The sequence below is a fragment of the Rhinolophus sinicus genome, linkage group LG02 (genome assembly GCF_036562045.2).
Source record: "Rhinolophus sinicus isolate RSC01 linkage group LG02, ASM3656204v1, whole genome shotgun sequence".
Lineage (NCBI taxonomy): Eukaryota > Metazoa > Chordata > Mammalia > Chiroptera > Rhinolophidae > Rhinolophus > Rhinolophus sinicus.
Window position 1 is genome coordinate 33,754,180 of NC_133752.1, and position 10,011 is coordinate 33,764,190.

Sequence of the window (10,011 nt, forward strand, 5' to 3'; positions counted from 1 at the left end):
ACTGCTGCAGTCATGGTGAAAGATCTTAGCAGGATTACTGTAGCGGAATTGGTGGGTGGAGAGTAGCAGAAGCTTTCTAGAGATACTTAGAATTGATGATGGAATAGGCATGGGGGTCAGGTAGAAGGGGGAAGTCAAGGATGGTTTCCAGGGAGATGATGGTTAAGGTGCGTTCGATTTTGTGGTGACTTGCTGCACTGAATAATGTTTCCTTTATTTTGAACTTGGCAGATAAATAAAATTATCACTTATCTGTGTATTTGCCTCCCACAGTGGTATCAGAAGATACTAATTCTCAGCCTTCAAATAAACCCCTAACCTGTGGTGGTGGCAGTGGCATTGTACAGAGCACAAAAGCTCTTATTTTGAAAAGTGAATATGTACGACTCGAAAAGGAAATTTCTAAGTTAAAGCAGCAAAATGAACAGCTAATAAAGCAAAAGAATGAACTATTAAGGTAAGATCTGCTTACGTGATACAGAAATTATGTTTATGGCTGTTACGTGCGTGGGGGTGTGATAGATACACATACATATTTATATTTTGCAGTTAGCAACCCTTCACACATGGGGAAAGTAATTTTTAGAGCTCATGTAATGTGTCTTTTTTAAAAGGAGTAAGAATATGATAGCACTATTCCAGATGTTTGCTATCTATCAACTGACCTATTTTTAACTAGGCCAAAAACCAGGATGCAAATAAACATCTTTGAGGAGGCAGCTTATATACACCACAAGTCCATATACTTAAGTCAATGAGGCTTTACTCATAAGAGAACCCGTTAGGTTCACTATTGTCGCCTATTTAATTTTACTTTATAAACAGTTCTAACAGATTTAATTATTTGACACCTACCAAAGATTAGAATCTTGTGTTAATCTCTAATAATGCAGTAGGAAAAAAATAGACATTAAACAAATAATGTCTATGCAAATAACTAATTCTTTGTAATAAGTGCTATTAAACAAAAAACAAATAAAATATTATGAAAGGGTATCACAGAGATCAAAGCATGGGGAGAGGTGGTGATCAAGAGACTAATATATGAATAGATCTGAAAAATGAGTACAAGCTCAGTTAGATGAAAGGAGAGCCTGGTCAGCCTTCCAGGCCTAGGGAACAGCATGTACACAGACTTTGAGTTCGGAAGAATAACCAGTCGGTGGAGCTGAAAGACATCCCGTGTGGCCAGACTACAGTGATTGAGCCTGAGTAAGGTGCAAGATGAGAGGCCACAGGTAACTGGGACAGATTCCACAGGCCCTTAGAGGTCATTCTGAGGGAGTTTGGGTGGTATCCTAAATTTAATGGGAGGGTTACTTTCACTGGAAGATTTTCAGCCGGGGCCTGGTGAGATCAGATAGCCCAATTTAGGAACCTGTGGTAGTCCAGGCAAAAAAATAAATAAATAAATAAGAATGATGTCAATAATTAAAAGAAAGGAGATGAGGTTGAGCGGGAAGTCTGAGGTTGTATCACCAGACTTGGCTAACTGAGAAAGGAGAGCAGGGCCTCTAGAATTGCTTCCCAGGTTTCTCTGGAGGAACCAGATAAATGCTGGTGGCATTTCCTGTAAGAAGCAAGATTATAATCAATTCAGAAAAGCACAGTGTAATGTTTCTTTTAATAGAACAAAAGAACATTAAAGGTTTGCCCATCTAGAAGATTAATGTATCAATAATAGATAAACCATTCTGGATGATATCATCGATTCATTTGAAAACCTAATGTCATACCGTGAGCTTTCTTTTCAAGACTCCATGATCACAGAGATTAACTATAATTACTATGTAGTTTAATATTTTAATGAAATTGAAACATAAATATGATAAAACGGTAAATTATGTATATTTTACGACACTTTTTATAAAAAAGTTTTATGTAACTGTGAACACGTTTCAGGAAGTGAGCAGTCTTACGGTCTCCTTTCTCCTCTTCCCCCACTTAAGCAATAATAATCGTCTTTCCAATGAAGTCAAAACATGGAAGGAGAAAATCCTTAAAAGGGAAGTTTGCAAAGAAGTAACTTGTGAAAATTCTCCAAAGTCTCCTAAAGTAACTGGAGCAGCTTCTAAAAAGAGACAATGTATAGCTTCTCAGTGTGAGGAACAGAATTTACAAGATCCCGTGCCAAAGGAATCACCAAAATCTTGGTTTTTTGACAGCCGATCAAAGTCTTTACCAGCACCTCATCCAGTTCGATATTTTGATAACTCAGGCTTAGGCCTTTGCCCAGGTGGGTAAATATACTGATTACTTGGAAATAGGGGATAATATTTGGAGCTTATCTTTAATATGTGGCCGCAAAGGTCAAGTTTAGACAAGAGAAGAGGTAGGTGAGCAAGTAACAGAGCACTGATGCGGAGCTGTCTCTGTGTGAGAAAGCTTCTCCAAAGCACAGCACTGAAGTGCAGTCACTTTACCCCAAGTAAAGTCTTTATTCTGCCTCTTAAACCTTCAAGCTTTTCCCGAGAATAGACAAGCAACTCTCTCAAGGACATAAAGACACTACCCTATAAACAAAACTACTTTTACTAAGAAAAAGACTTTCTCATCAATTCGATGGGCCAGTGTTTCCAAAAGCATTATGTTCCTTTTCCACAAGCCAGATCATAGACTTACATCATTTACTTATTAATTCATTCAGTCAATAGAATTTTTTGATCTCCAACTATGTGTCACACATTAGACCCTGATAATATATTGACGAGCAAAACTAGACATGATCCCTGCCGTCCTAGAGCTTACAGACTAATGGGAGGTATAGTCGATAATCAAGTAGTCAAAAAAAGAAAAGGTAAAATTCTAGAGTGCAAAAGGCTCTGAGGCTTATAATAGGTTTGTGTTCTAGGAATTTTAAGGAAGTTTTCCTTGAAGAATGGAACTGAGATCTAAGAGGTCGATGTGAGTTAGCTTACCAAAGGGGAGGGAAAAGCATGTCAGGAAGATGGAACGGTGACAGCCCCAAGTAGGAGGGACCATAACCAGGGGAAGAGTTGAAAGACATAGGGTGTGGCCAGAGCACAGTGCACACAGGCTCCTGTGGATGATGAGTCAGGGAAGCCAGAGGGAGAGAGAAGAGCCACACGTGCAGGGCTTTGTAGGCTGTTAAAGGAATTTGTATTCCTTCCTGAAAGCATGTAGAGGGAAACTTTGAAAGATTTTAAACAATGGCAGGGGAACATAATGAGTTATACATTTTGAAAATGTTACCTCAACTGTGAGGTAACCAACAAATAATAGGAGCAAGAGTTGATGGCAGTTGCCTAAGCAAGTCACAGGTGGTGTGGACTTGGGCAGGTGCAGTGGAGATGGAGAGAAGTGGACGGACGGCACAGATTGGGGAGTAAAATCAGCAGTGCTGGTTGCCTGATTGGATGCAGTGGGGCAGGGTCAAGGGTCACCCCCCAGCCCTGCAGGGGTGCTGTATACAGGTGGGGAGCATTGCAAGAGAAGCTCTAATGTTCCTTGTGGTCTTTCTCACCACATAGCATTTATTATGTGCCCAGGTGTGCATGGCCAGAGCCCTTTGTGACAGTGTGTCTGCCTGTCTGAAATACTCTATTGTGCAGCTGTAGAAATCTAAAGCAACACAACTGTACCCTAAGAAAGGCAGCTGCCAAGTCATTTAACGCCTTAAGCAAAGAAAGGCTGCCAGGGTTTATGAGAGCTCTACTTTGTGACAAAGAAATCAGTCCATTCTCATCAACTACTCATCAAAATTAGATCAAATTGGGAGTCTGAAACTGCTCTTAGGAATATATTAAGTCACAAAACCATTTGGAAAAGCTTTTGAAATGTTCACTTCATGGAATAGTGTTTAACAATGATTCACGGACCTACCATTAACTAGCTTATGTGGTACTTTTGCTGTATACATATACTATTTTAGAAGAGTTTTGAAAAACGGAGAAACTTTTATCACCACCTTTTTTATTTTATCTGATAGTGCCAGAAGCACAGTCAGGCATAATATAAATTAATCCAAACACAAATAAAAATGTTTAATTCTTTTTATCAATATGTGGATGTTTCTGGTACAATTTTTAAGTGAAATAAAGTAAAGCGTAGACTGGAAGAAGATATCAATCAAAAGCTGATGAATTCAGAATTAAAGGATATAGTCCTAGTTTAAATTAGTGAAACAGTCTAAAAAACTTGTGTCAGTTTTTCATTTTAATTCTAAAAAAGGTAATCTAAATTATTTCAAGAACTAAGATAATTGGCAAGACCAGTTATGCTAGGTTTATAGTTGACCCTTGGACAAAACTAGGGCTAGGGGTGCCAACCCCCCACACACACACACATTAAAAAAATCCCCGTATAACTTTTGACTCCCCAAAAACTTAACTATTAATAGCTTAGTGTTGACCGGAAGCCTTAGCAATAACATAAATAGTCAATTAACACATATTTTGTATGTTACATGTGTTATATACTGTATTCTTTACAATAAAGTAAGCTAGAGAAAAGAAAATGTTAAGAAAATCATGAGGAAGAGAAAATACATTTATAGTATGTATTGCAAAAATCCACACGTAAATGTTCCTGCACAGTTCCAACCCATGTTGTTCAAGGGTCAGCCGAACTTTTATGAATATAATTTGAAAATGAATATTATTTATAAATAAAGAGATGTAGCTGAAGTGCTTTTTGAAGGCTCAAAGACATTTTTCCCAAGATGTCTAAAATATTCCCTAAAATACATACTATTTGTTTAGCACACCATTTGTTTTCTAAAAATAAGACAAAAGAAAATCAAACTCAATCCGTATTTGATTCACTTTGAATCTCAAAGTTATGAATTCCAAATAAGACTTTATTACTTCTTGGTCTTATGTAAAACATAGTTTTTCTCACAATTCATTTTATGGAAAAAAAAAATAGGGAATAAACTCCAACTCTGATGAGGTGAAATATACCCTTTTTAATGACCAAACACGAGGAAGTTAATGACCATGTTGCCACTTTTCATTCTTCATATTTCTACTGTCTTAACAACATCTTTTCCGTTTCCAGCTGATTTGTTTTTTGTGTATTTTTAAAATAAGATTACTTTTGTTTTTGATTTTTTTTTTTTTTTTTTCCCCTCTCAGAAGAACCACCTGCTGGAGCAGAGAATGTGGATCCTCAGTCACATGCCGGGCAGGCCTTCTCAGAAAAAGATGTGCCTGAGTGCAAGATTCAGTAGACTCCAATTATGACACTTTTCTGGGCCCAGCATTCCTTGATTGTTACTTTATGTCTCCAACCCTGGCAATGATGTCACAGTCCAACTTAATTTCAATTCAGTTTTCACTTTGCCACTAGAATGGGAAGGTGAAAGGACAGGAGATGAATGCATTCCAGTAAGGTAGAATGGTGTTAGCAATACTGTCTCCTTGAATGTGGTAAGACTTTAGAAGTTGAATTGCCTTATTTATTTATTTTGTAAAGAATAAAGTTATTGAAAGAAATTGCTAATCTAAAATGTATCAATTTTATTTCTGTAAAGTCCAGATATGACTTAGATAATTCCAAAACATTATACATAAATTAATATAAAGCTTCATGTAATTAACAAAATTGTAAACTCCTTTTTTAATACCTTGAACATTTAATAAAATGTTTAATTAGTACTAAATCACAACTCCTGTAATATTAATTAATGGTTTCTTAGTGGGGGGACTCAGGGTGTATTTGGCTCTCTTCTTTGTTGACTTTCAGAATTTTGCTATGAAAATGTACACGTGCTTTCTGGATTTAAGTTGCTACAGGATAGCAAGTGCTATAATCTTCATTTCTTAGTCTAATCTATCTTTTACTGTTGTAACTACAAAAGTTCCTTTTCACTTTTTTGTTACCCTTCCCATCCCACTTCCTACACAAGCACTTTAAATTAGTTGGTTTGTTATTGGACTTTGTACTCTATTGCACTTCACTTCCAGCTGTAGAACCTCATAAATCACTTACTCTACCTATTCTATTTAGACATGAGGAAACAGCACCAGAGTTTCTATCAAAGGAAAGCTTTCTAAACCTGGGGTCCCCACATATATGTAAGGCATCTATGGGTGGGCTTCATGCAGTCTGTATAACTTCTGAAAAAATTGTTAACTTTTGTGTGTTGTATGGATTCATTTTTCTAGGATACTCTGGTTCATACTTTCTTTTATCATATTCTTAAAGGGATCTGTGCCCTGTAAGAGGTTAAGAGCTATGATTTTAGAGAGTATCCAATATTTTATATCAAATATTTTATAAAACAAGTTGCAGAACAGAGTTCAGAACAGAGTTAGTGATTTCAAGGCATTCTTGGCTCTTTGGTAAGAAGATTAATTCAAAGGAAGAAATTATGAATTGCATTATAGTCATCATTTTAAAGTCTATGGATTGGATATTTTCCTTTAACATACTACAATCCATAAGAATTCTCTAAGGCTAAGGGAAATTCTCCCTTCCTGCAATTCTCTGCCCCAGACATGTCCCTTGGGAGTCTTTCCTCCTTTTCACCTTTACCCAAACAAGACACTTTAACAGAACTGCAGGTTTGATTCTTTACAATGTCTGCTCCTCTACTGAGTAAAAGTAATGCAAAATACGTAAGAACACCTGGCTAATAAAATTACTTTAAGGCCATTAAAAATACAATCAATCATCAGGAATCCAGTCTAGTAATATGTTGCTTAACTTTTGAATTTGGAAGTCTATTTGTTTCCTCAGATTTGGGAAGCCTTTGGCCATTATTTCTTTAAATATTTTTCCCTTCTGGAAGTCCCATTGTGCATATATTGGTCCACTTGCTGATGTCTTATAAGTGCCTTAGGCTCTCCACTTTTTGTTCTTTTTGCTTCTCTGATTGGATAATTTCAAATGACGGGTCTTCAACTTTGTTGATCCTTTCTTCTGTTTGATCAAGTCTGCTCTAGTGAGTTTTTCAATTCAGTTATTGTATTCCTCAGCTCCATAATTTCTGTTTGGTTCTTTTTTATAGTTTCTATGTCTTTGTTAATATTCCTACTTTGTTCATGCATTATTTGCCTCGTTTCACTTAGTTGTTTATCTGTGTTCTCATGCAGATCATTGAGCTTCTTTAAAACTATTATTTTGAATTCTTTGTCAGGTAATTCACCATTTCCTTAGAGTTGGTTTGTGGAAATTATTTTTTTCCTTTTATTGGGCCATGTTTCTGTTTCTTTTTGTGCTTTCTTGATTTTTTTTTTCTGAATTTTGTGCATTCAAAAAATTAGCCTCCTCATCAATTTTTATGGACTGCTTTATAGAGGGGAAGACCTTCACCAGTCAGTCTGGTTAGATTCTGGGGGCCTCTGAAACCTTTTGGGGGTTAGGGGATGTGAACTCTGGGCTTGAGTATGTAATTTGCCAATTAGGGAGGTTTGCAATTTTTTTTTTTTTCCAGGAGCTCATAATCTCTTGCTTCCTCTTGTGTGTGTCTGCAGTACTGCAGGTTCTTTGGTGCTGCAGCAGGAAGCCACCCCACTCTCCTTTGTTCTCATTGGCCCCAGGCATCCAAATTACATCTTCCATCAGCACCCCAAGTCAGCCAAGACAGAGACCAGTCCCTCGGGCAACCCTCCAAAAAACTGAAACACCAGTCACACACTCTGTTCTCCTCCCTCCCTCCCAAGGATGAAGCTGTGAGTTGGGCACTTTCTCCTGACAGAGCTTGGTCTGGAGCGCTGCAGGCCCTCAGGTGCAAAACCATGCCAGTTCAATCAGCACTGCAAGTGAGGCGAGACAAAACCAGTCACTTGGACAGCCCCCCAAAATGTTGAATCTTTGGATGAACTTTCTTCTCCCTTTACTCCCCATGGAGAAGAATCCATGGGCCAGGGGCCAAGCTGGGCTAGCTAGGGGCAGGGATGGTGGCAGGGGAAGTGAACTGGCTCTTGTCTGTTTCAGTGTGGCAGTTCTCAGCTTTGCCCTCATCTAGGATACTGCAACTTCTTAACTGGCTTCTGAAGTTCTCACAAAGGTATTTTGGTCCACATATTGTTAAGTCGGTGTCTCTGGAGGAAAGAGCTGGAACTTCTTATTCCTCCATCTTGTTGACCTCTCCTTCAAAATGGTTCTTAACTCTTACCTGTGTGTTTACTATCATGACATACGATAGTGAAGGAACAATGCTGAAAAGCAGTAGTATGATCAGACAATACTAAACGGTCTGAAAGTAAAGTCAGGACCAGAGAAGACAAAATATGTTATTGTGCATAGGAAAGATTTTTTTAAGAGTCTGGCAGAATTATATTCAGGAAATTTATTAGGAACCTGCCATTCATACTCAGCAAATATTAAGTGACTGTCTACTGTGTGTTGATCATTGGTCTAAGTGCCAAAAGGCACTGTCTTTGTGGAACTCACGCACTGATTTGGAAAACAAACAAATGATATATTTTTAATATGAGCTGACCACAAATGTAAGGGTAAAAATGATATGGTTCCTAGTCTTGAAGAAATTTAGTCCACTGGCAATACAGATGGGTAAGCAAATATTTGCAAAATCACATGTCTTAGTCTGTTGTAGAGTAAGCCTTATTGTTGAAGATCAGTGGAAGAAGGAAGGCTGAAGAAAGCTGTATCAAGAAAAGTATAAGACTTGGCCTTGATTAGAGAACTCATACTCACGAAAAAGTCTATTCCAAAATCCTCAAAAGTCAAAGAAAAGGCATTATTAAAGCAAGGAGCAGATCTAGATGTGGTTACAGCTCACTAGACCCAACATTAGAAGCAGCGATAGGGCAATGAGAGACGAGTTTTACCAAAGACCTTATGTGGACATATTCAGAAACTAGGTCAGGGTTTTAAAAAAAATTTTAAAGGACAATTTTTACTACACATTATAATTGAATTTCTAATAATTATTAACATTAAGTACAAATGTAACATATTGTGCTGATGGTTTTACATGCTGAGTCCCTCCTCACACCATCCCTTAAGGTAGGTGCTATGGTTACCTTCATTTCTCAGATGAGAAAATAGGTTTGGGGAGGTAAGTGACTTAGTTAACTATGGAAGGCAAAATGTGGGACCTACCTTCATATTTCTGACTCTACAATGTTTGTTCTTAACCACTATGTTAAGAATACACTTAGCTCCAAGAACAAAAAAACCTAAAAGAAAAAAAAGTAAAGTTTATTTTTCTCACATAAGAAGTCCAGAGGATTTAGTCTAGGGCTCTTATCTTGAGGCTGTCTTCAAGGAGCCAGGTCCCTTTTCTTACCCTGCTGTCCTTAATAGGTGCCTCTGACCTCACACCAAGACACAAAATGGCTGCTATGTCCCAAGGCATCATAGCTGCATTCCAGGAGAGTAGAAGGGAAATAGCAAAAGTCAAAAGCCTTTCAGAGAAGGCTTACCTTTCTAAGAGGGTATCCCTGCTCAGAAATTCTAGCCCGCATTTCACTGGCCAGTCAACTCTAGCCACAAAGAAGGCTAGGGATTGAGTTTTGCTTTCCAGTCATTATAAAGTAATAGGCAAAGGAAAGTGAACAGGGTGGATGTTGAGTGAGCCAACTTAAATAGTACATGCACAAGTAACCTACACAATCACTCTGCCCAATTACACTCCTGATACAGTGTAAGTTATTAAGCTTAGCATAGAGTACTCACATGATCTATTCCTTTCTTTTTCATCTGTTATCTCTGTTCTCTTCAGCCAAATTTGATTTTTCTTGTATCCAAATGTACTTTCACTGAAGTTCCTCACCCTCTCCCCCTCAGTTGCATTCTGCAACTAAACATGTATTAGTGTTAGAACAGACTGAGCGTGACAATATAACCACAACTATACCTTAAACACGGGAGAATTTTTATTTTCCTCCCTCAAAACACTGTAGGTCCAGGGCTAGAAAGGAAGGCTCCAGTATCTCCAACTACTTGGGTTCCTTGTATTTTGTTGCTATGCTATCTTCCACAGGCAGTTTGTGGCTCATTCAATCTTGAGTATCCCCAGAACAGCGCATAGTAGGTATAAACAAACGACAAGGACTTAGAGAGGTTAGAGTGAAGGTA

The 10,011-nt window shown here is 37.9% G+C and overlaps 1 protein-coding gene across 4 annotated transcripts in view; it reads left to right on the forward strand.

Moving 5' to 3' along the window:
* Nucleotides 1–5,605, forward strand: part of CENPE (centromere protein E) — a 64,898-nt gene extending 59,293 nt beyond the window's left edge. For 3 of the 4 annotated variants that reach the window (XM_019738883.2, XM_019738884.2, XM_074322870.1), the window contains 3 exons: nucleotides 274–457; nucleotides 1,950–2,236; nucleotides 5,097–5,604. In XM_019738883.2, the coding sequence (XP_019594442.2) occupies nucleotides 274–457; nucleotides 1,950–2,236; nucleotides 5,097–5,191 (566 nt within the window). In that variant the 3' untranslated portion in view covers nucleotides 5,192–5,604. Of the gene's footprint in view, nucleotides 1–273; nucleotides 458–1,949; nucleotides 2,237–5,096 lie in introns of all 4 variants that reach the window. The other variant, XM_074322872.1, reaches the window with a different exon arrangement.
* Nucleotides 5,606–10,011: the final 4,406 nt, after the last annotated feature.